This window comes from Neolamprologus brichardi, chromosome 6 (assembly GCF_056152115.1).
Source record: "Neolamprologus brichardi isolate AB-2024 chromosome 6, ASM5615211v1, whole genome shotgun sequence".
Lineage (NCBI taxonomy): Eukaryota > Metazoa > Chordata > Actinopteri > Cichliformes > Cichlidae > Neolamprologus > Neolamprologus brichardi.
The window spans coordinates 37846121-37871186 of record NC_142109.1 but is presented as its reverse complement, the minus strand read 5'-3'; the positions used below and the strand labels follow the sequence as shown (position 1 = coordinate 37871186).

Sequence of the window (25066 nt, the reverse complement as noted above, 5' to 3'; positions counted from 1 at the left end):
CTGTATTTGTACTGACATTAGATTACACACAGGTGCTCTCTATTTAGTCATTAGCACTCATCAGGCAACGTCTATGTGCAACTGACTGCACTCAGACCAAAGGGGGCTGAATAATTACGCAAACCCCACTTTGCAGTTATTCATTTGTAACAAATGTTTGGAGTCATGTCTGATTTTTGTTCCACGTCTCACGTGTGCACCACTTTGTGTTGGTCTTTCACGTGGAATTACAATAACATTGATTCATGTTTGTGGCTGTAATGTGACAAAATGTGGGAAAGTTCAAGGGGGCCGAATACTTTTGCATCCACTGTATTTTAGCTTCCACCCTTCACTTTGTTGACAGCGCTGCAACCCCTCGGCCTTCTCTCAGTGAGCTTCCTGATGTAACCTGAAATGGTTTCACCTCACAGGTGAGCCTGTCAGGGTTTACTGGGACCATCAGTTGTGTTGTGCAGCAGTCAGGTTGGGACACAGCTCACAGCCTGTTTGACAACTGTTAGAATAAATATTACAACCAATCAGCTAAGTACAGAGAAACAACAGTCCAGCATTACTTTAAGAACTGAAGGTCAGTCAGTCTGGAAAATTGCAAGTGCAGCCACAGAAACCATCAAGACTACGATGAAACTCACATGAGGAGGACAGGAAGACCCAGAGTCCCTCTGCTGCTGAGGAGACATTCATCCCAGTCACCAGCCTCAGAAAGCACAAGTTAGCAGCAGCTGAGATCAGAGCCCAGATAGATGCCACACAGAGCTCCAGCAGCAGACACATCTCTGCATGTTCAGAGCAGACTGTGTGAATCAGGCCTTTATGGTCAAAGAGCCGCTGAGAAACCACGACTAAGGAAAAGCAACAAGAACAGATTTGTTTGGACCAAAACACACGAGGAGTGGACGTTAGACCATCTGTGCTTTGGGCTGATGAGTCCACATCTGAGATCTCTGGTTCCACTGCTGCATGTGATGGTCTCTACATGCATGGTTCCCACTGTGAAGCACGGAGGAGGAGGTGTGATGAGGGCGACATGCCATCCCATCATTTGTTTTTCACCAGGACAATGAGCCCAAACTCACCTCCAGGCTGAGCCAAGGCTGTTTGACCAAGGAGAGTGATGGAGTGCACCAGGCCTGCACAGACACCTGACCCGAGTTATTTCAACGTCTTTGTTTACTACATAATTCCATTTGTGCTCACTCTCATATCTCACAGTGACTGAACAGGTATTCAGGTGTGTGCAGGAGTGTGAAAGAGATGACGGTGCAGGTTCAGTCTGAGCTGCTGGAGACGAGTGTGAGGAAACACTCGAGCTGCAGACTCACTGCTGGAGTCAAACCTGGGGTCCGTTCTTCGTACCTCGCTAAGTAAGTTAGCTGGATTTGATTGTTGACGATTTCGCGTGATCTTGGATCGTTCGGTTCTCCCAAGCTCATCCGGGACTTGCTGTCATAGCAACAGATCCGTAAGCGTGAACCTGCTTGGGAGCAGGCTTACTTTATGCAAACAGGATTAGATCGCGGCCACTCAGGTATGTCCTGTTGTGGCTCTAATGTGAAAGAGGATATAATGTAATATAATATAATATGATATAATGTAATTAATATAATATAATAAATTACTTACGAGTTTGTCAGCAACTTCCTGCCAGCCCTCTCTCCTTGCTTCTGCAGCCTTTGCAGTGTTCCCTTGCGTTTTAATTAAACTCTGAAACTCCTGAAATCCCTCGATCAAGAGTTCTTGCTCTGCTGCCGAAAAATACTGAGCGCGCTCCTTCGACATTTTCGCCGACCAATCAAAGGGTTGCCGATCAATGTTTCTATCTATCGATGCGTAGCCCCTTTTAAGCCACCCAGTGATCTCACATTACTTCATCCAGCTGTACTAATCGTCAACAACAGGTGTGTTCGGAGAACCGGAATAGCGAGCTCAAAGTTGGCGTGATGATTTGATCTTGGATGTAGTGAGCGAGGTACAAAGAACGGACCCCTGGGCTCAGTCTGTGCAGCAGATGTTCGTGCGCATAGAACAACAACACTGCTGCAAACCTGTGTGCTGCCAGTAAAGCTGTTATAATCGATGCTGCTCATCAGGGAAACAGACCTCAAGGTCTAACCTGTTCACATCAGGGGTTACCATGGCAACTTACCTCGGTGAGAAGGGCAGCACCTTTGTGGTACAGAGTGGAGGGTAGCTGGATACTTGGGAGTGCAGGCCGCTGCTCCTGATGATGATGTCAGACAATCCTGGCTTTGCAGGTTCCAGGTCAGCTGACAGTCGTCCACCAATCACTGCTAAATGCAAACTAGCTTACAAATACTGGCGGCATCCTGGATGCACCTGTGGTAAGAACTCCCACATCGCTTCTTTCACAGACTTCAAGGTCCACCCCGCCCCCGTGTGACCTCATCCTTTCACCGCTGACGCGTGAATATGATTGGTTGTTTGTGTAAAAACTATAAATTTGAGCAGAAGCACTTTCTTAACTGCTCTCACTCTTACCCGCCCGTCATTGCTTCTTCTTCGTGTGTCGTATTGGAGCGTCAGCTCGCCATAGAACGAAATGATTATTAATCCTCAGGCGTTCACATGAAACATTTTAATAACAACTGAAATCATTTCCACATTTCTGCAAATCAAAGATGAACGTTCAGAGAATACACATCCAGGTTTTACTTTGAAAAGGTCCATACAGGAAGTGATGCTCCTGGTGTTCCTGCTGTCCGTGTGTCACCGCGCGCGCCACACAAACGAGCGTCCACACACTTTTGGCACTTTCTTCATCTCAAATGAAAGACGCCTGGCAGAGTGACATCATCACTACATTGACCTGGACGTCGGCAACGGATCGGCGTTCCAGGAAGTACCAACTGACGACATGTTTTTGTTTACATGATCAACACAAACACGTAAACAGGAAGTCCATCAAACGAATCATCTGCGTTGATCTCAGTCGTCTTTTGATTGGTGGACGTCCAGACTGACGACCTGCAGCTCGGTCAGGTTGTTGCTGCTCTGTTGACTGATGACCATCTAAACAAACAAACAAACAAAGTGTGACTGCAGCGCCGCCATGTTTACAAACACATACGTGTGTGTATAGAAACGTCTCCCCGTTCAGCTGCCGACACTCGATGTCTTTTAAACGTTCTTTACAAGTAAAACTGACTCGATGTTAACGGCCGCCTGCAGGGCGTGAACGTGTCATTAATGTGTCATGTGCAGTTGGCGTGCAGTTAGCGTGTTGTGGTACCGGGTGCAGCTGGACTGCAGAAACTGGGATCTGAGTGGCGCCTGGAGGAAGAGAGGTGAGGAAGACCTGCGGCACGGCGGCTGAAAGAAGAGAAGAGTTTGTGGTTTTTCTGGAAACGTTTTCATGTCAGCAAATATTAACAGTCGGTCACCTGGGTCATGTGACTGGGTGTGGCCTGCTGGAGAGAAGGTGTTGAGGACCGTGAGGCTGCCGTCGCCCAGCGAGGGCGTTGGTGCTGCATACATCACCGTGTGACCGCCTGGGTACATCATGTGACCTGCTACCGAGGAAGAGGAGGAGGAAGGGGAGGAGACGATGGAGACGGGAAGACTGGCTGCAGAGAGAGGAAGATGGTCAGGTTGGCGGTGCTACGCTAACCCGTTATGGAACGTGTCATTGTGTTCATACCTGTGGAGGAGGCGGGGCTCTGCATGTCAGAGCTGCTGTGATTGGCGGTTGCCTGCTGGCTGCTGGTCTGTACTTGGATTGTCTGCAGCTGCTGAGAGACTCCAGGTCCTGATGACACAAAGAGGGCGGAGCTAACATTCACCTGTTGGTAGGCAAGTTAAGGAAAACGCATCGATTGACAGGAGGACGGGCGTAGCAGTGTGCTGACCTGACAGCGACACGGTGGCAGGAAGCCGCAGCAACGTAGCTGGCTGTGTGGGTGGAGCATGCAGCGTGGGGGTGGGGCCTGGGGCCACGGGGCCCTGGATGGCCAAAGACTGGCCCTGCAGCTGGCTGAGGGGGATGGTGTGTGCGCCCGGAGGCAGCGAGCCACCTGCAGACAGGTGAAGGCGTCCAGAGACAGATCAGCTGAATAAAAGCAGCAGGAAAGCCAAAAGTGTGTGGACAGGTGAAAGACCAGCAGGTGCTCAATATCTACTTTTACCTGTCAGCTGTGTCAGCAGTTGACTCCGCCCACCTACCTGACATCAAGGTAAAGCCTCCAGGAAGCACCACCCCAGCTGATGTCTTCAGCAGCGTCCCGTTGGCAGTCGAGGACGGCGGCTGCCAGGAGGGGGCGCTGGTCTGCACCTGCAGGGATGCTGAGGATGAAGAGGAGCAGGATGTGGAGGAGGAGGAGCTGGCCAGGCTGAAGGCCGGTTTGATCAGATCCTGCAGAGACACGACGTATTTAAGGGGCGGGGCTACAAGCGCTGATCCCGACATTTAAGTAACAGCACCTGGACGCTACCTTGGCGGCCTCGGAGCAGCCGTCAGCTTCTGACACCTGATAGCTGAGGTCGGTCTCCTCGAAGCCCGTGGCGCTCATCCTCTGGTCGGAGGAGGGGTCGGAGCGCGGCGGCGAGTCTGGCGAGTTCAGGCAGGTCTGGATCAGAGCTTTCCCCGTCTCTGACGTGATCATCGGCTGCAGCTTCCTCGTGGCGAAGGTGTACACGTGGCCCGTCTCGCTGGCAACAAGCAGCAACACCTGCGTACCTGTGAGCGTGGACAGCTCGTACGCCTGGGGGGGGGGGGAGCAGGTACAACAGGTGAACACGCGATCAGACTGAACACACCCGAACAGCTGACTGATGCTGTACCAATAACCTCACCTGTCAGGTCAACTGAGCTGAAAGCAGAGACAGTGGCTCATCTGTATTTATTGAGTTTTACTCACTGAGCTCTACTGTATTCTACTGTGATTTTTATTGACTGTTTCTAGCTGCTGCACCCTGCTGGCTCCAGCCAAACTTCACCTGTCTACAGGTGAGACGCTCCTAAAGAACCTCACTGAACGCTCAGACACACCTGCAGACCTGAGCTGATACGTCACCCTTTTTAGCCTCCACCTGCTCCCGAGCCTCCAGGTGAAGCTCTGCAGGTGAGAGCAGGGTGATGACACACCTGTGCTCTGTGGCAGGTGAAGCTTTCATATACTTTTGGATTTTAGAAGCTTAGATTGAGACAAAACGTGAAAATAAACCCACAGCTGACCTCTGACCCCTGCTGCCTCTCACCTTCTTCATGATGCCGGTCTTCCTCTTGCTGAAGGTGGTGTACCTCCGCAGCTTGTTGTCTATGAACTCCATCTTGATCTTCACCCTGCCTCGGGTCTTCTTGCCGGGCTTCACCCCCGCCGCCCCGGGCCTCAGACCACTGTACGCCCCGCTGAGGCCTCCGGAGCTCTGCGCCGCCTGATGCCCGACCTCCCGCTCGCTCCTCTCCCGCTTCACGCCCCTCCGGTCCCCACCCGGGCCCCCCGTGTCATCGTCCTCCGCGGAGTCCGAGTCCTGGTCGGAGCCGCTGAACGCCCCCTCGGCGCTGTAGTCCCGGTCCTCCGGCGCCCCCTCGCCAGTCTCACGGGCCGTGTCCGGTTCCGGTCCGGCTGTGTCTGTGCTGCTCACGCGTCCAGGTAAGGTTCTGGAGCCCATCTCGGCCCCGCTGCCCGCCAGCATCCTTATCAGCGTCCCTCCCACCGGGCCCGGAAGATGGATCCTCCCGGTGCGCCGGAGAGACCCTCGGCGGGGCTCGGAGCTCCGCGCCGGGTCGGGGTCGACTAGCCGCACCGCTAGCTGCGTGGCTAACGGGGCTAGGCTAAGCGCTCAGCGGCTCTTCAGCGACAGGTCGCTCGGTGAGTCCGTTAGGAAGCTCCGGGAGCCCGCGGGCCGTGAGGGGGAGCCGCCGGGCACACTTTCCGCAGGAAATCGATCCGGATCGATCAGAAATTAGAAAAAGTTGTGAAGTTGTTTTCAGAGAGCAGCGAGGCCCGGCCCCCCACGGATCACTCCGCTCCACATAAGGAAATGACGGGCAGCTTCCGCAGATATCCGTCCGCTGTGACAGGTAGTCCGGCACTTCACAGCCACTGCAGCCACCCCGCGGCTCGGAATCGCCGTACCTCTCACCGGAAGTGTCGGGGTAGGGAGTCTTTATGGTCTGGTGCGGACAGGTGCGAACTTACCGAAGCTTGTGCGCAATGATACGCAGTTCTGGGCTGTACGACCGGGACACCTTCCTCCATATAAAGAACGCGTTTCCTTTTATGGCCCCGCCTCTCCTTATATGGTCATCCTTCTTCCTGCACACCTCTAGCCTGAACAGCTGCAGCACGTGGAGATAGGATGACCACTGTGGAAGCCCAGCTGTGCCAATATGACAATAATCAATAAGACAAATAAAAAGTGAAAAGATTTCATAGATTAGATTCGAGTGTCGGGTCGCAGCGTTACACCTGCTGTTATATATGACACGAGGAACATGGAGGGATGACTGCTCCACGGCAGGAAACACTGAAACAACATGCTCAGCAACCTAAACCAAACATCCCGAAAACCTGCAACGCCCCGTGAGAGTGCTCAGGTCCTCATGATGGTGCTCTCTATTCAGACTGAACTTTGACCTTTGACTGTGGGGTCAAACCGTGACCTCAGCAACATGAAATCTGAATGATGTTCTAGAGTAAAATGAAAAGTTATAAAGAAAAAACACAAACTTGGGAAATAATAAAAGATGAAAAAGAACAAATAAAAAGCATCAGATTTCATCAGACTGTTCATGGCTCCGCCCCCGTCACCGGTGAGGGTTTTCACGCAGCGTCCAGATTTCTCAGTGCTAAAGTGAAAGTACCTCAAAGGAGTACTTCACAGTACTAAACGTACTGAGTTACTTTCCAGACTGAAGTCAATACATCAGCAGAGATCAGTCTGAATCCTTTAATGAGTTTATTACATCATCACTCCTTCAGCCAATCAGTGAGCTGGGGTCTGCTGGGTGCTGCTTCGGAGTCACAAGTGCTGAACCAGGATCAGCCTCTAATCTCACCTCAGATTAGCTGCAGAGTCCGGCGGTACCTGCAGAACACACGCCATTTACACGCCACACACGACATGTCGCTCAGCGGCGCTGCAGCCGGCGGCCCCCCCTGGAGGAACCACAGCTTCATCCTGGGAGGGGGGCGAGACCCCCCCCTGACCGACCAGGGGGAGACCATCATAGGAGTCTACCTACTGCTGCTGGGTGAGCGCGCGCACACACACACACACACACACACAGACAAAAACAAACAGACACACACACACACACACACACACAGACAAAAACAAACAGACACACACACACACACACACACACACACAGACAAAAACAAACAGACACTCACAGACACACACACACAGACACACACACAGACACACACACACACACACACACACACACAGACACACACACGAGCTGTGTGATCGTTGTGTCCTGAATCTGTGTGATGTTATTTGGCTTCAGTCTGTCAGCGATCAGCGATCAATACTCTGATGGGCACAGCCTCTCACACGCCGCAGCAGCTTTGATGAGCAGGTGTCACTCTCACCTGTCTGCTGGACCTCAGCTGCACTTTAAGTGTTCTTAGTTGTGACCTGCTGGATTACCCTCAGCTGCTCCCGTGTAGTACTGTGTGTACACTGTGTACTTACTGTACACACTGAAGTACCTGTATGCACCTGTATGCACCTGTATGCACCTGTATGCACCTGTGTGTTTCCAGGATGGATGTCCTGGTTCGGGAACAGCATCGTCCTCTTCGTCCTCTACAGGCAGAGAGCCTCGCTGCTGCCCACCGACTACCTGACCTATAACCTCGCCGTCTCAGACGCCAGCATCTCCGTGTTCGGATACTCCAGAGGAATCATCGAGATCTTCAACGTCTTCCAGGACAGCGGCTACCTCATCTCCTCCATCTGGACCTGCCAGGTACTGACGTGCCAGCTCAGGCTCGGCCTGTGGCGGGACGTGACGGGCTCACCTGTGACGTGTTCTCACGCAGGTGGACGGGTTCTTCACGCTGGTGTTCGGTCTGAGCAGCATCTACACGCTGACCGTGATCAGCATCACACGCTACATCAAAGGATGCCACCCAGGCCGAGGTCAGAGGTCCGCCCATCAGGTGTTCACCATCATAGTGTCAACATGTTATTACCATGTTACCATGTTACCATGTGTGTTTCAGCGCATTACATCACCAGGACCAGTGTGTTCGTGTGTCTGTTGCTCATCTGGATCGCAGCTGGATTCTGGTCCGGGGCGCCGCTGCTCGGCTGGGGCAGCTACACAGGCAAGAATACCCTGACCTCTGACCCCTGGCCCCCTCACAGTACAGGAAGTGGCTGCAGGTGCGTTAGAGTGAATGAGGCTCAGATAAAGCAGGGACCATAAAACACCAGTGTCCTGCTGCCGCGTGCTGATTGGTCTGTCAGGGGTCTGCTGCTCCACAGAGCCTCATTCACTCTGGACGAGGTGAAGAGCGCCCTTATAGGACAGGAAGTGATCAGAAGGCCTTCCTGTAGTGACGGCGTCTGTCGTCTGTGCAGATCGCGGCTATGGGACCTGTGAGATCGACTGGGCCAAGGCGAACTACTCGAGCGTCTACAAGTCCTACATCGTCTCCATCTTTGTGTGCTGCTTCTTCATCCCCGTGCTCGTCATGCTGTTCTGCTACGTGTCCATCATCAACACGGTGAAGCGAGGCAACGCGCTGTCGGCCGAGGGCGACCTGACCGACCGCCAGCGGAAGATCGAGAGAGACGTGACCGTCGTGAGTGTTTGTCGCTGTCGTCTCCTGCCCCCCAGAGTGCTGTTCGATCACTTCGATCACTTTCTCTGTCTCTGCAGGTTTCCATAGTGATCTGCACAGCCTTTATCCTGGCCTGGTCGCCGTACGCCGTGGTGTCCATGTGGTCCGCCTGGGGTTTCCACGTGCCCAACCTCACCAGCATCTTCACCCGCCTCTTTGCCAAATCTGCCAGTTTCTACAACCCGCTCATCTACTTTGGTCTCAGCTCCAAATTCCGCAAAGACGTGGCGGTCCTGCTGCCGTGCACGCGTGACGCCAAAGACACCGTCAAGCTGAAGCGTTTCAAACCCAAGGCTGACGGTCGTCTCGCCACAGGAGGCGGAGCCAGATTCAAGGTTCATCTGAGCCGGCCTGAAAAGAAGTACTCGTTAGTGAACCGTCCCCACGAGGCCCTGACCCAGGACCCGGGGGCAGGGAGTCCGCCATCCACGCCGCCACCCGTCAACAAGGAGGTGTTCTACATCGACATGCCCCGCCCCTCTGAGACAGGTTCTGGCTTTGAATGCGAGAGACTCTGATGGACGACTGAAATGGTCAATCGATCCTCGTTAAGTCTGGTCTATAGAGACTCCGCCCCATCGAGTGCTCACACCGTTCTGTTTGGCGAGCGAGGAGTGGAGGTTAGTGTTAGACGCCCGTGTGCGACCACGAGGAGAGGAAGCGCCCATAAAACCCGATGATGTTTTATATAAAGTCAGTTTTGATAACCACTCAGTGTGAATTTGATTGAGTCACATGTTTCAATAAAGTTTTTTTAGGAGCAAACAAAAGTGTCGTTTTTTGAATGTTGGCCGTTCTCGGTCCAGGCACTGGACAGGAAGTCGTAGAGGACACGCAGGAAATGATTTGAGGCTTGAGTCCTGTGGAGCGTGGGTCTCCAGCTGGAGTCGTCTAACGCTAAAAACACTCAGTGGGGTGGAGTGGTGTGATGACGGGAGCAGAAAGCTGCTCTCACAGAGGCTGAGAGGTCAGCTCAGAGACCCTCCACAGGTGAGAGTCAGTGATGCGATCATCTCCTCTGATGAAGACTCACAGGAGCAGCTGCACACCTGCTGGATGATGGCAGGCAGGTGGGTGTGGGTGGGTGTGGGTCTGCTTCCTGTGGAGTCAAAGAGCACTCAGAGTTTGGACACACGTCTCCCTAAACCGACTGCTGGTCAGAATGAATCGACCAATTAAGGCTGTGTGGGAGGGGGCGAGATGAGGCTGTCACATGATCAGCCTCAGTCTGACCGCTAATCACAGCCCAGCGCTTCAGTGTGAGTCTGCAGCAAAAATCAAACACACACACACAAGCTCGTTACCTCCGTGCGCAGGTGTGCACGTTCACGCGGACTTGTGGTAAACGTGTCACAGCGCTCAGTCAGCAGGCGGCGCTGCAGCTCCGTGACTGCGGACAGAAGCCGGGTCCAGCCCCGCCCCCGCCTCTCCAGCCTTCATCCCGGTCGGAGGAGGATGAGGAGTCCGCCGCGCGCTGCTCTGTGACGAGGCAGCTTCAGTGGAACGAACCGGAGTGGAACCGCCAGAGCCCGGTGAGTCTGATCGATATCCTATCGGTTTGAAAGCGTTACTATGATCGATCCGCGTGGGTGAGGGTCTCTCTGACACACACACTATCCACGCTACTGACGATAGGAGCCAATCAAACACTGTCTGTTTTTGAGGAAGATGATGGTGATAATATCCGACCCTGACGTCATCGGCTATTGATCAGCACACACACGCACCGCGTTTGGTCACGCACTCATTTCTGCAAGTGCACCTGTGAGACATGACGTCATAAGTCTTGAGATATCTGCAGGCAGCAGGGGGTTCTGTGGGTCACGTGGTTCTCCACCAGGAGTTCTGGAGTAGATCAGCTGATGATGAAATTGACATCACTCTCACCTGAGTGGACTCCTGGGAAGTGTAGTCCAGACTGGAGGAACCGCGCGCACACACACGCACACACACGCACACGCACACGAGGATGTTTTTATAACTCAACTGTTAAAATTAAAGCTTCAAGTTTGCATCATTAGGGGCGTGGCCTCTCTGACTGACAGGTGTAGGTGCCAGCTGTCTGATAGCTTCACCTGAACTGGACCTCTGGGCTGTGTCTGTGCTGCTGGAGCAGTGAAATGACGTCAGTCTGTAGTAACAGACGATCCAGGAAGGACTCTGATTGGCTGTCACTGATCAACAGGTATCTATCGTACAGCTTTAGAAACAGCAGATGGTAGTTACAGTAATCTGATTACATTCTATTCATGGCTGTGTGAATGGATGCACGACCTCCCACTGTCTCCTAGCAACAGTAACCATGGTGCTGTCTGTGGGCAGCAGAGCATAATGTGCTGTTTCCATGGCGCTGCCTCTGAGATAGCATTCACACACACACACACAGATTCCTCTGCACCACTGAGGACCGACAGCCAATCAAACACTCTCTGTTACTGAGGAGGATGATGAGGGTGATGAAGGTGTAATCTGAGCAGTTTCCCGGTGAGAACTCAGCACAGCTGGGGGTCAGAGGTCAGGCAGTGATGTCATGCTGCTGTATGACGCTGGGCTCACACGATTTTTGGCTCATTTTGAGCCGATTTTTCAGTCGTGCGACCGTTTTGGTGATCGGCCCGAGTTTGGCCTTCATCGTGCATCGTGTCGTATACGTGGGGTAACGAGAAGCGATCATCACCTCACGACCGTCGTGAGGTTGTCACCGCAGCTTCTCACACTGCGCACACACAAACACACAAACACGTAAACGTCGGTGAAAAAGACGGAGCAGCAGTGCGGCGTGTGATCTGGACACAAGCGATGGAGGCACGTGTAGAACTTTGGCTCATCAGAGCCTTTTCCATGTGGCCTCACAAAATCATCACGACCACAACAACCGTGAAAATAGTTGGATTTACGTTGCTGCTCAATCACAGCTGATCATGTTTTTCATTAGCAATTTAGCAAAGTTGATGGTGGTGTGTGTCTGTGTGAGGAAAGTGTTATGGACGCACAGTGTGAGCACTCAGGTCGCATCAGAGCATTGTGACCTATGAACTTCTAACCCCCGCGAGTCAATCGTGCAGTTTGAGCAGAAGCTGAATAACGCGACTGTTCTCCCAGCTTTAGTAGGAACTCACTGATTTGATCTGATCTCATCGTTTTGATCAGTATTTATCAGCAGAGTCTGAAGTTGATTGAATTCATTTTATTTATGGAGCATTAAATCACCTCAAGCTGCTTCACACTGTAAAGACTCATAGTAAAACCCCACAATCGTACGGCGCCCTGTGTTTGTTACCTTATATGTGTTTTGTGTTATTTTGGTTGGATCAAGCGGTTTTTGAGGCTGCGCTGTTGTGATTTATCTTAAAGGATGTTGGATCCTAAGAGGAACTGTTAAAGTTTATTGTCATTCCAACCATGTGCAGTGGTACAAGAGTGAAACGAGACCCTGGTGTTACATATGACATATAACTGATGAACACAGGACTACTTAAAGACGAGACAGATACAAGACAAGAAATGTGCAAAATACTGATCATTGTGCAAAAAGCAACTTGGTGTCTATAGACGTGTGTGTGAGATACTGCAGATAAGTGCTTGGTAGTAACATGTGCGAAGGTGTGTGTGTCATTCCAGTCACTGAGTGTTCAGGAGTCTGACGACCTGTAAACATGCGATTGGTTGGGGTGAGAGAAGGAAGACAGGATAAAGACATGCTGTGGAAGAGAGACAGAGGTTAATAACAGATATGATTCAATGCAGAGAGGTCTGTTAACACATAGTGAGTGAAGAAGAAACACCCAATGCATCATGGGAATCCCCGGCAGCCTACACCTGTTGCAGCATAACTAAGGGAGGATTCAGGGTCACCTGGTCCAGCCCTAACTATATGCTTTAGCAAAAAGGAAAGTTTGAAGCCTAATCTTGAAAGTAGAGATAGTGTCTGTCTCCTGAATCCAAACTGGAAGCTGGTTCCACAGAAGAGGGGCCTGAAAACTGAAGGCTCTGCCTCCCATTCTACTTTTAAATACTCTAGGAACAACAAGTAGGCCTGCAGTGTGAGAGCGAAGTGCTCTAATAGGGTGATATGGTACTACAAGGTCATTAAGATAAGATGGGGCCTGATTATTTAAGACCTTGTATGTGAGGAGCAGGATTTTGAATTCTGGATTTAACAGGAAGCCAAAACAGGAGAAATCTGCTCTCTCTTTCTAGTCCCTGTCAGGACTCTTGCTGCAGCATTTTGGATTAACTGAAGGCTTTTCAGGGAGTTTTTAGGACTTCCTGATAATAATGAATTACAGTCGTCCAGCCTGGAAGTAATAAATGCATGAACTAGTTTTTCAAAGCGTTTAAATGAGAGAGAAACAGGAAGTGATCCGTCTCTCTGTCTCCAGGTGAGCCATGCCGCTGGTGAAGCGAATCATCGAGCCTCGGTACCTGTGCCGCGGCTCTCTGCCTGATGGGGTCGCCAGTGAGCTGGAGTGCGTCACCAACAGCACGCTGGCTGCTGTCATCAAACAGCTGGGAGGACTCAGTAAGTTTCGGTTATCGATGCTTCAGCTAACCTCCATGCACTCTGCATTTACAGTTTAATAAAGTTTATTCAATGCAAATCATGTGATGAGATCATTCCTGCAGTGAGACTTTCTGTTCATTCTGCTTCTGTTAGTAGCCTAAGCCACAGCTAACCAATCAGCTTAGTGCAGCCAGGTAAAAACAGAGCCCAGTATCACAGACTGTAAATAAAGATGGAAGTAGATCTCTGAGACCCAGTAGGAGAGGACTCCTCTGGTCTCAGTCTGACTGAATAAAACAGGAAGTTTATTTTTGTGGTCATACTGAAGCAGGAATCGCTCTCATCACATGCTAAAAACACGTGGAGTGAAGCTCCGCCTACAGCCCAGGTGTGGGAGTCCAAACACACACAAACACCTCCTCTCAAAAGCTTGACTGTCAGTTGTGTGTGAGCGTTACCTGCGTGCAGGTGTACACATTCATCCTGTCACTGACAGAAGCTCGTGGTGAATGTTTGTGTTCCCAGCAGATTAAAATCAAAGCCGTGATCGTTATGAGTGGCTTAACGGGAGCACGGGTGCAGGAACAGCTCCTGCTCGTTAGAGTTGACCTTTAGGGTCGTTTTCTGTGGACGGAAGCATTTGATCTCATCCACACTGAAGCTCAGTGAGTCTGTGTGAGCTCACTCAGTCCACGGCGTAGTAATAACATGTCTTACTTCCTGATGATGGCATGCAGGTCGCCATGCGGAGGACATTTTTGGCGAGCTGTTCACGGAGGCTAACAGCTTCTACCTGAGAATGAACAGCCTGCAGGAGAGAGTGGACCTGCTGGCTGTGAAGGTCACTCAGCTGGATTCCACCGTGGAGGAAGGTTGGCGAGAATCACTGCCCTCAGATCATGTGACCATCCAGCGCCTCCACCTGTTTATAGACTCTGTATCTCTTCTGTGTGCTTCCAGTCTCGCTGCAGGACATCAATATGCGGAAAGCTTTTAGAAGCAGTACCATTCAGGACCAGCAGGTGGTGTCACGGAGCTCCATCCCTAATCCAGCGCTGGAGATGTACCAACGCTGTGACAAGCCACCACCCCTCAACATCCTGACAGCCTACAGGTTAGTTTAAACTCCGCCCACAATGTCCTGCAGGTTGTAGGCGGAAGAGTTTAAATTACTTGCAGGTAATTTAAACTCAGAGGTTTTGTTGTTGTGTCTGCAGGGACGACAAGAAGGCTGGTCTGAAGTTCTACACCGACCCATCGTACTTCTTCAGCCTGTGGAAGGAAAAGATGCTGCAGGCCACCGAGAACAAACGCAAGGAGAAGAGACGGCAGAAGGTTCATCCATCCATCTGTCCATGCATCCATCCACGCATCCAACCACGATCATCCATCCATCCATCTATTATCTATTATTATCCATCTAATTGAATTCAAAATCCTGCTCCTCACATACAAGGTCTTAAATAATCAGGCCCCATCTTATCTTAATGACCTTGTAGTACCATATCACCCTATTAGAGCACTTCGCTCTCGCTCTGCAGGCCTACTTGTTGTTCCTAGAGTATTTAAAAGTAGAATGGGAGGCAGAGCCTTCAGTTTTCAGGCCCCTCTTCTGTGGAACCAGCTTCCAGTTTGGATTCAGGAGACAGACACTATCTCTACTTTCAAGATTAGGCTTCAAACTTTCCTTTTTGCTAAAGCATATAGTTAGGGCTGGACCAGGTGACCCTGAATCCTCCCTTAGTTATGCTGCAATAGATGTAGGCTGCCGGGGGATTCCCATGATGCATTGAGTTTTTCCTTTCCAGTCACCTTTCTCACTCACTATGTGTTAACAGACCTCTCTGTATTGAATCATATCTGTTATTAATCTCTGTCTCTCTTCCACAGCATGTCTTTTATCCTGTCTTCCTTCTCTCACCCCAACCGGTCGCAGCAGATGGCCGCCCCTCCCTGAGCCTGGTTCTGCCGGAGGTTTCTTCCTGTTAAAAGGGAGTTTTTCCTTCCCACTGTCGCCAAAGTGCTTGCTCATAGGGGGTCATATGATTGTTGGGCTTTTCTCTGTATCTATGAAGCGCCTTGAGGCGACATTTGTTGTGATTTGGCGCTACATAAATAAAATTGAATTGAATTGAATTGAATTGAATGATCGTGGTTGGATGCGTGGATAGATTCAATTCAATTCAATTCAATTTTATTTATGTAGCGCCAAATCACAACAAATGTCGCCTCAAGGCGCTTCATAGATACAGAGAAAAACCCAACAATCATATGACCCCTTATGAGCAAGCACTTTGGCGACAGTGGGAAGGAAAAACTCCCTTTTAACAGGAAGAAACCTGAGGTCTGTTAATACATAGTGAGTGAGAAAGGTGACTGGAAAGGAAAAACTCAATGCATCATGGGAATCCCCCGGCAGCCTACGTCTATTGCAGCATAACTAAGGGAGGATTCAGGGTCACCTGGTCCAGCCCTAACTATATGCTTTAGCAAAAAGGAAAGTTTGAAGCCTAATCTTAAAAGTAGAGATAGTGTCTGTCTCCTGAATCCAAACTGGAAGCTGGTTCCACAGAAGAGGGGCCTGAAAACTGAAGGCTCTGCCTCCCATTCTACTTTTAAATACTCTAGGAACAACAAGTAGGCCTGCAGAGTGGGAGCGAAGTGCTCTAATAGGGTGATATGGTACTACAAGGTCATTAAGATAAGATGGGGCCTGATTATTTAAGACCTTGTATGTGAGGAGCAGGATTTTGAATTCAATTCTGGATTTAACAGGAAGCCAATGAAGGGAAGCCAAAACAGGAGAAATCTGCTCTCTCTTTCTAGTCCCTGTCAGGACTCTTGCTGCAGCATTTTGGATTAGCTGAAGGCTTTTCAGGGAGTTTTTAGGACATCCTGATAATAATGAATTGCAGTCGTCCAGCCTGGAAGTAATAAATGCATGAACTAGTTTTTCAGCGTCACTCTGAGACAGGATATTTCTAACTTTAGAGATGTTGCGCAAATGGAAGAACGCAGTCTTACATATTTGTTTAATATGTGCGTTGAAGGACATGTCCTGGTCAAAAATGACTCCAAGGTTCCTCACAGTGTTACTGGAGGCCAAGGTAATGCCATCCAGAGTAAGAATCTGGTTAGATACCATATTTCTAAGATTTTCAGGGCCGAGTACAATAACCTCAGTTTGATCTGAGTTAAGAAGCAGAAAGTTAGTGGCCATCCAGGTCTTTATGTCTTTAAGACATTCCTGCAGTTTAACTCATTGGTGTGTGTTATCTGGCTTCATGGACAGATAGAGCTGGGTGTCATCTGCATAGCAGTGTAAATGTATGCTATGTCTTCTAATGATGCTGCCTAAGGGAAGCATGTATAATGTAAACAGAATTGGTCCTAGCACTGAACCCTGTGGAACTCCATAATTAACCTCAGTGTGTGAAGAGGACTCTCCATTTACATGCACAAACTGGAGTCTATTAGATAGATATGATACAAACCACTGCAGCACAGTACCTGTAACACCTACAGCATGTTCTAATCGCTCTAATAGGATATTATGGTCGACAGTATCGAACGCTGCACTGAGGTCTAGCAGGACAAGCACAGAGATGAGACCACTGTCAGAGGCCATAAGAAGATCATTTGTAACCTTCACTAAAGCTGTTTCTGTGCTGTGATGAACTCTGAAACCTGACTGAAACTCTTCAAATAAACCATTCCTCTGCAGATGATCTGTTAGCTGTTTGACAACTACTCTTTCAAGGATGTTTGATATAAAGGAAGGTTGGAGATTGGCCTATAATTAGCTAAGACTGCTGGGTCTAGAGATGCTTTTTGAGTAAAGGTTTAACTGCAGCCAGCTTGAAGGCCTGTGGATCATCCATCCATCCATCCATGCATCCAACCACGATCATCCATCCATCTATCCACGCATCCAACCACAATCATCCATCTATCCACGCATCCAACCACGATCATCCATCCATATTCATCCAACCATATTCATCCACGCATCCATGCATCCAACCACGATCATCCATCCATCTATCCACGCATCCAACCACAATCATCCATCTATCCACGCATCCAACCACGATCATCCATCCATATTCATCCAACCATATTCATCCACGCATCCAGGCATCCAACCACGATCATCCATCTATCCATGCATCCAACCACGATCATCCATCCATCATCCACACATCCAACCACGATCATCCATCTATCCACGCATCCAACCACGATCATCCATCCATCTATCCACGCATCCAACCACGATCATCCATCCATCATCCACACATCCAACCACGATCATCCATCCATCTATCCACACATCCAACCACGATCATCCATCTATCCACGCATCCAACCACGATCATCCATCCATCTATCCATGCATCCAACCACGATCATCCATCCATCCATGCATCCAACCACGATCATCCATGCATCCAACCACGATCATCCATGCATCCAACCACGATCATCCATCCATCTATCCACGCATCCAACCACGATCATCCATCCATCATCCACACATCCAACCACGATCATCCATCTATCCATGCATCCAACCACGATCATCCATCCATCATCCACACATCCAACCACGATCATCCATCTATCCATGCATCCAACCACGATCATCCATCCATCTATCCACGCATCCAACCACGATCATCCATCTATCCATGCATCCAACCACGATCATCCATCCATCTATCCACGCATCCAACCACGATCATCCATCCATCATCCACACATCCAACCACGATCATCCATCTATCCACGCATCCAACCACGATCATCCATCCATCTATCCACGCATCCAACCACGATCATCCATCCATCATCCACGCATCCAACCACGATCATCCATCCATCTATCCACGCATCCAACCACGATCATCCATCTATCCATGCATCCAACCACAATCATCCATCTATCCACGCATCCAACCACAATCATCCATCCATCATCCATGCATCCAACCATGGTCATCCATCCATCCATGCATCCAACCATGATCATCCATCCATCCAACCATGATCATCCATCCATCCATGTATGTGAAGATAAGGTGCTGCTTTAACTGCTCATTTATTTCTAGGAGCAGAGACATGTGGAGGAGTCCTCAGGGCGGGAGGTGAAGAAGGTGAAATCATTTGTGTTTGGTTAAAACTTGTTAAGTCGCATGTTTTGATAAGTTTGTGAACTTTCATTAAATCTCATTACTTGTCATTACTGTTTCTCTTGGGAAGGTCCGGAAAGCGCGAAACAGGCGGCAGGAGTGGAACCTGATGGCTTATGACAAGGAGCTCCGCCCAGATGCTCGAGTCACGCCATCACCTCACCATACATCTGACGGCTCAGTGTCACCCGACAGGTAAACACCTACATGTTCACACCTACTTCCCAGTCCAATAAGCTGACATCAGAACTTTAACTCCTCCCCCAAAGGTCAGGGATGTCAGATGACCTCTCCTTCCCGGCCAGTCCTCACAACGATGGGCGTGATAGAAAAGATCATGCTGACATGGCGACCAGTGGGTCTGGGCAAACTCAGTCATTGGACCGTGCCCTCAGACCCACCTCCGCAGTATCCGCGGCAACTGCTCGGCAGCACTCACTGGGCCGCAACCAGCCGCATCAGCATCACCATCGCCCACAGCCGCTCACTGGCCCAGCCAATCAGAACGGAGCACGTTCCAACATGGCAAAGCAAGCCAAGTACACACACACATACGTTCAAATTATAATCGCTATCATTATGCACATATACATGTTTGACCTTTGACCTCCATCCCTCCCCAGTGATCATCAAATCCCTCCGGCCCCTCCACCGCCTCCCCCTCTCATGCCATCAGCAGGACAGGTGGTGTTTCCAAACAGCTCCATCCACACTGCTGCTATGGCAACACCATTGCACCCTGCAGCTGTGCCTGGTAACCAAGGTAACAAGCACCCAGCTATTTTTTGGTTTCTGATGGCGCTTTTGCGTGTCCACGTGAAATCAGGAGCTCCTGCTCTTTTCTATCCACAGGTGGCACTGCTGCCCAGCCCCACCCCTATAGCCCCTCCCCTCCACCACCACCCCCAGCTAACTACATCCCCTCCCCCTCCCGTCCTAGCGGCCAAGCTCCCTCCTCTGCTGCTGCGCCCCCGGTGCCCCCGGCAGCAGATGGCAGGAAGCCAGCCGCTGGACTGAACGTGCCAATGAATGATGCCCGCAGTGACCTCCTCGCCGCTATCCGCAGAGGTCAGTCAGGACGCAGACAGTTCACAGATTATAGAGGTGGTCACTGGGTGATGCTCGTCTGGTGTGGGTGGGTGTGGCCAGGGTGACCTGGTGGGTGTGGTCCGACAGATGTGTGTGTGATCTGGTGTGGATTGGTGTGGTCCTGCGTGTTGATGCAGTGTCTCGTGTCTGCAGGGATCCAGCTGAGGAAGGTTCAGGAGCAGCGCGAGCAGGAAGAGGCCAAGAAACGAGAGCCGACAGGAAACGACGTTGCCACCATCTTGTCACGACGTATTGCCGTGGAATACAGCGAATCAGAGGAGGAGTCTGAGCCTGAGGACCAGGAGTGGTCCGACTAAGGAGGAGGACGAGTGCGCCTGACAGGAAGTGATTCGTCAGAGAGCCGAAGCTTCTTTCTTGTTTTCCTGTTTGATGTTAATGAGTCAGCGTGGCATCCAATGGTGTTTTCTGAACCTGCTGATGGTGACACGCAGAAACTTTATTGACAGCAGCAGGTTTAACAGACGGTCCTCAGAAAATGAACCCTTGGCACAGCGCCCCCCTCAGGACGCCGACCATCTGTGTTCGTGATGAAAGTTTATTTATGTATCACTTTGCTGCTTGGACATCAAATGTCATCATTTTCAATTTATCAGAACTTTTAAAAATACATTTTCAGTTTTTAATATTTTTGTTTTTACATTTTATTTTGTTTATATTTTATTCTTCATATTCTTTATATTTGTTGCTTTAGTTTTTATATTTCTTTTATTTCTTCTGTTATGATGGATCTTGTTCTACAGTGTGAGATGCAATGTGATGACATCATAGTAACTACTGACATCATGCATAATCGTCCCTGCTGCTGTGGAGAGGGGGCGTGTCCTCCCTGTCCTGTACCACATGTGATTGGCTGTTCGTGCCGTGCTTCTGTGACCTGCATGTGGGTGAAAAAAACTGAAAATAGAACAAAAGTTGTAGATAAAATCAAGAGTTGATTTTTGTGATTTATTTCAATCATTAAATATTTAAAGTCTCTTTTTAAAACTTGTTTTATTCGTTTTAATCTTTTAACTTTATGCATCAAGGAAAAATTACATTATATGCAACGGTCTTTGACTTGAAATGTGTTTAACATTTAAACCTATTTCCAGCATATAAAATAACAATATTTGTGTTTACGTTCACTCTTTCAAATATGCAAGTAAAATACAGCAGGAACGCGTTACCTCACCATACCTCTGTCTCCTTTCCTCACCTCCTGCTGAGGACTTAGGAAAAGAGAAGTGGACCTCACACTCTCTCTCCTTGGCGGTGTGAGGATGTCCGCCGTGTTGAAACTACAAACGCGCATCGTCTGTCTCAGCGTGTTCTGTTGTTTGGTGGAGGTCATATGAACGAGAACAGCCTGTGTAAATATCCTGCACCACAGAGGCGGGAATTTTAAAGCCGGAGGAACATTTAGGGTCCGATTTACAGCCGTCACAGAGACAAACAGAGTCTGTGCTGACAGCTGTGAGCAGCAGCACTTTGTGCACGTGTTTGTTTCACTGCCTGGAGAGAATTTTAAACGTCGCCTCAAACACACAGTTTACTGCAAACTGCACGAAATCTGCCAGTGCGTCACATTAATGTCTCAATATTGCACTGTGCTATTCAAACTAAGAAGTGCTGCACACATTCATGCGTGTGCCACAGTAACCATAGTAACAGAGTTCAGTTTGTAATGATGCAGCTCTCCTCGGGATAAATCGGAGCTCCACCCGAGTCCTGATCCTGAGACCTTTGCACAGTGCTCAGAGGTATTTCTTCTATCAGCCTGATTCTCCTGAACATAAGCTCACGTTTGGTTAGTAGGCTCTTCTGTGTTTTTGAGTCACGTATTCTCTCTGCTGATTCTTACTGAAGCCAACTGGCTGCATCTCCGTATATAAATTACAACTATAAAATGAAATCCATACCATGTTCTTATATCTTCCTGCTGTGGAGGTCGTTCCCTGTAAAATTCCTCCATCATCACTGATCCCAGCTGACCTGAAGTAAACAGACTGTAACACAACAAAGGTCATTACTAATGAACGCTCTTCATGCAGGAACAACTCAACAGGAAGTAGTTTGTATTCCAGCAGTGTGACGTTCAGGGTTCAGCTGCTGATAAAACTAGAAATACATCAGCAGCTTATGGCTGAAATGGAAAATGGAACGTTATGATGAACGTTTACATGATCTGCTCTGCTTTGGTCGGATGGTCCGTCGCTGTGAATTATGGGATGGCGTTTTCGCCTCTCCTTTCATCAAGGATGCTTTGGTGTATCCTACTCTAAAGGGAGCACTGAAGCTCCTTTCCTTGGAGTTTGGAGAGGTGGAACAGCTCTGATCATGGTCACGTATCTCAGTGAGGAACACGCCCACAGTTTCTGCTGAAGTCATTGTTACAGCGAGCGACGCTGGTTTCAGCCTGATGATGACATCAGGTGTGTTGTTTAAAACGGGTGCAGTGTACACCTTTTCACACTTTTGATTCTGTTCACCTGGAAGCCGAGTTTTCATTGGTGGATCTGCTTCGTCATTTCAGCCTTACCTGGATCATCGGGCATGCATCGAGACAGAGGAATGTTTTTGTACTGTTAAAGTTTTAATACAAAGCTTTGATAATGAGGAAGAGTCAAATTTACATACATTTATGTACTCGTCTCAGTTCTTCCTGTGGGGGCAGGAGAGTCCAGCACTGCAGTTATTTCCCACAGAGAAAAAGAGCAGCCGCCAGAGCGGAAGTGAGAAAAATCAGCGGGAGCGGAGCGGCATTTCTGTTTGAGTACCGCCGGGTTAAAGGTCACGCCGTCACCGACAAACACACACACAGCCGAGAAGAAGCGACCAACTCTCTGCTAACCAGCGGCTTCCTGCTCGAGTGAGTCTCTGCTGCTGTACGGAGAGACCTTTGTGGTGAAGGCGGAACCAGCGGCTCAGCTCCAGTTACCGCCCGGAACCGCCTCACGTTGCACTGCAGCCCCTTTCCCATTTGTACCTGCTCGGCTTTCAGAGTTTTACATTCGGTCACAGTTCCTGGTACTGTTTTAGTACCTGCTCGGACGGAATCCAGGCGATCCGAGCAGGTATTAAACTATGGCGTCATCGGACTGCATGCCACTGATTGGCTGGTCAGTGGCGTCACTCGATAGGTCATGAGAACATCTACTTCACAAAAAACGAGAGAAATGTGTTCTGGGAATCCATCCGACTTCACAAACCATCCTACCTGTTGTTTCTGCGCATGTGCACAACACAAAATTAAGTGGCGACCCGTCCTTTCTATTTAAATTTATGCTGGAACTATTGTGTGACGGCAGGAATGTACGCTAGGACGGTTTGCTCCAAGAAACAACGCCCCCGCATTCGTGACACATTTTAATTAAGATTACACGTTGCTATAACAACGAGCACCTATATTAGATGGTACTGGTTATAGTGGAAACCCAGTGGAGTCGAGTTGTGGCGAGTCGAGCAGGCACTAATGCAAAAGGGGCTAAAAAAAAAAAAAAACCTGAAAATGTTTCATACGTATTAAAAGTGCGTCCTGTTTGGGTGCGCTTGTGTTGCAGACATGGCGGTGCAGGTGCCGTGCCTGTCGTTCCGGCAGCCGTATGCCGGCCTGGTTCTGGACGGGGTGAAGACGGTGGAGAGCCGCTGGAGGCCGCTGCTCGCTCCACTGGAGAACCAGACGCTGGCGATCCACGTGGCTCAGCGTGACTGGGAGGGGTCGGAGTGGAGGGCGGTGCTAAGCGGCCTGCTGGGGATGGACGGAGCTCAGATCGAGGCGCTTCTGGAGTCCGGGGAGCGGTTCGGCCGCGGCGTGGTGGCAGGTTAGAATCACTACTTACTCTGCCACATTTACACATCTCCGAACGAACCCTGTGGTCTCTTTTAGGATTGGTGGATGTGGGCCGGACCTGGCTTTGCCCCGCCTCCCTCCAGGGGAAGGACCTACAGTGCCTGGAGCAGTCTGCCGTGCTGATTGGTCTGCAGGAGAAGCACCTGACTAACCTGTCCAACCCTCGCTGGCTGAAGGCCCCACTGAGAGCTCCGGGAGGTCGCGACCTCTGGACCATAGAGATCCCAGCAAAACTGTTACCGTGACAACACATACGTAACCTACCCGATGCTGGAGCGACTTCTCTGTCATAGTACTTTGGTTTTTACAGCTGATCATTGGTCTGTGAACAGAGTGATGGCGCTGACCTCAGATCAGGTCACTGTGATGTCATCAGCACACCTGATTTTTGGGGTCAAAGCGAGGTCTTCCATCTCGGGGGTGGGGTGGGGGTCAGACCAATGATCTGAGCTCCTGGGGCCGTCGTCCCAGAGCACCAGAGGCTTCACAGCAGCTCGATGAAAGTCCAACCTGTCCAGTTCTTTGTTTCTTTGAAATGATGGAACCCGTCTAATCCCAGATTCTTCGCTGCAAAATAAGCGAATGCATTTCACTCCTTAGACTCGTCCTACTCACTGTATGTTTAATTTTGTTGATGTGTGGGGGTTGAAACGGCAACTGTTGCCGGTGGGTTAATAAGGACACCTTCCAAACTACCTGTGGTGCTGTTATCAGGCGGCTGTATGTTACACTGAAATTAAACGGTAATATTTTGCTATGCTTGCTGTTCTGCTCATTGTTCTCTCGCTGTTTTAGAAAACAATCTGTGCAGAGTTGTTGTAATTCAGTCACACTGGAGGGTTTTAGAGCACGAAGCCGTCAGGAAGGTAAACTGCAGAATTCATGGTTCCATCAACAAAACAAATAAGCACACAGACCGACCTCTAATCCAGGTAACTGCACTTAACTCAGGCTTTTCTGAAGGTGCTTCCTATCAAAGGTTACCATGGTAACTTATCAGCAGGTATGAAACCAGCACCCGTTAACCAATCAGATCTGTAAAAACCACAGTGATCAATACACATACAGTATAATTTAAACATGTATCAGGCTGAGTCAACACGCCATCTGCAGATTTTCATACAACCTGTGGTGCTTTTCTCTGTGAAACAAGCGGCGGTGGATCATCCCGAATGATGATGTCACCATAAGCAAATCCAGGTAAAGTTCCTGGGCTGAGGGACGTCCCTCCATCACCGCGTTTCTGTTCTTGACTGCTCGCTGCCGTTTAACTCTGCTGTGACGCCACTTCCTGTGTCAATAAAGGTTTAAAAATGACGACAGGCGACTCGGGGGGGGTCGTCTCAGGCTTCGCTGCTCATCACAGGTCTGGACAAAGTAGTCGTTCAAACATCCATCAACCTGTGTCTCAGTGTAATCAGATTACTTACTGAACTTCAGTGTCACAGCAGCTGTAATGGAAAAAAATGCCTTTATTGATTTTAGTTTCCATGGAAACAGAAAATCAGAGTCAGCCTCCAAAGCTCTCCAATTTTCTGCTGCTATGAATCACACTCATCCCTGACCTGCACAGGTGAGAGCTCAAACTGACACACTGAGGCGCTGCCCC

At 49.7% G+C, this 25066-nt stretch overlaps 4 protein-coding genes across 10 annotated transcripts; 3 read left to right on the top strand and 1 right to left on the bottom strand.

Moving 5' to 3' along the window:
• Positions 1-2580: 2580 nt before the first annotated feature.
• On the bottom strand, positions 2581-6302 carry LOC102775964 (serum response factor-like). Of its 5 annotated transcripts, XM_006806564.3 has the most exons (8): positions 5218-6282; positions 4452-4721; positions 4183-4372; positions 3870-4034; positions 3662-3769; positions 3405-3587; positions 3254-3333; positions 2581-3033 (listed from the first exon to the last, which is right to left on the bottom strand). In XM_006806564.3, the coding sequence occupies exons 1-8, from the start codon at positions 5653-5655 to the stop codon at positions 2950-2952; spliced, it is 1518 nt and encodes a 505-aa protein (XP_006806627.2). In that variant the 5' UTR covers positions 5656-6282; the 3' UTR covers positions 2581-2949. The 5 variants fall into 5 exon arrangements, with proteins under 5 accessions (XP_006806627.2, XP_006806626.2, XP_087698478.1 ...); XM_006806563.3 differs by having other exon boundaries at positions 3254-3587; positions 5218-6291; XM_087842352.1 differs by lacking the exon at positions 3870-4034 and having other exon boundaries at positions 5218-6287.
• Positions 6303-6648: 346 nt separating this feature from the next.
• On the top strand, positions 6649-9492 carry LOC102776451 (opsin-5-like). Its single transcript, XM_006806565.3, has 6 exons — positions 6649-7216; positions 7737-7942; positions 8016-8115; positions 8199-8303; positions 8560-8783; positions 8861-9492. The coding sequence occupies exons 1-6, from the start codon at positions 6916-6918 to the stop codon at positions 9338-9340; spliced, it is 1416 nt and encodes a 471-aa protein (XP_006806628.3). The 5' UTR covers positions 6649-6915; the 3' UTR covers positions 9341-9492.
• Positions 9493-10205: 713 nt separating this feature from the next.
• On the top strand, positions 10206-20591 carry LOC102800037 (actin-binding protein WASF3-like). Of its 2 annotated transcripts, none has more exons than XM_006806562.3 (11): positions 10206-10354; positions 13205-13344; positions 14064-14198; positions 14287-14440; positions 14544-14661; positions 18438-18482; positions 18589-18713; positions 18788-19048; positions 19142-19281; positions 19371-19586; positions 19761-20591. In XM_006806562.3, exons 2-11 carry the CDS (start codon positions 13212-13214, stop codon positions 19922-19924), a joined length of 1491 nt encoding a protein of 496 aa, XP_006806625.2. In that variant the 5' UTR covers positions 10206-10354; positions 13205-13211; the 3' UTR covers positions 19925-20591. The 2 variants fall into 2 exon arrangements, with proteins under 2 accessions (XP_006806625.2, XP_006806623.2); XM_006806560.3 differs by having other exon boundaries at positions 18788-19057.
• A 1724-nt stretch (positions 20592-22315) lies between these two features.
• On the top strand, positions 22316-24206 carry zgc:110222 (protein EOLA1). Of its 2 annotated transcripts, none has more exons than XM_006806559.3 (3): positions 22316-22476; positions 23168-23428; positions 23494-24206. In XM_006806559.3, the coding sequence occupies exons 2-3, from the start codon at positions 23170-23172 to the stop codon at positions 23700-23702; spliced, it is 468 nt and encodes a 155-aa protein (XP_006806622.2). In that variant the 5' UTR covers positions 22316-22476; positions 23168-23169; the 3' UTR covers positions 23703-24206. The 2 variants fall into 2 exon arrangements, with proteins under 2 accessions (XP_006806622.2, XP_087698475.1); XM_087842349.1 differs by lacking the exon at positions 22316-22476 and adding an exon at positions 22527-22726.
• Positions 24207-25066: the final 860 nt, after the last annotated feature.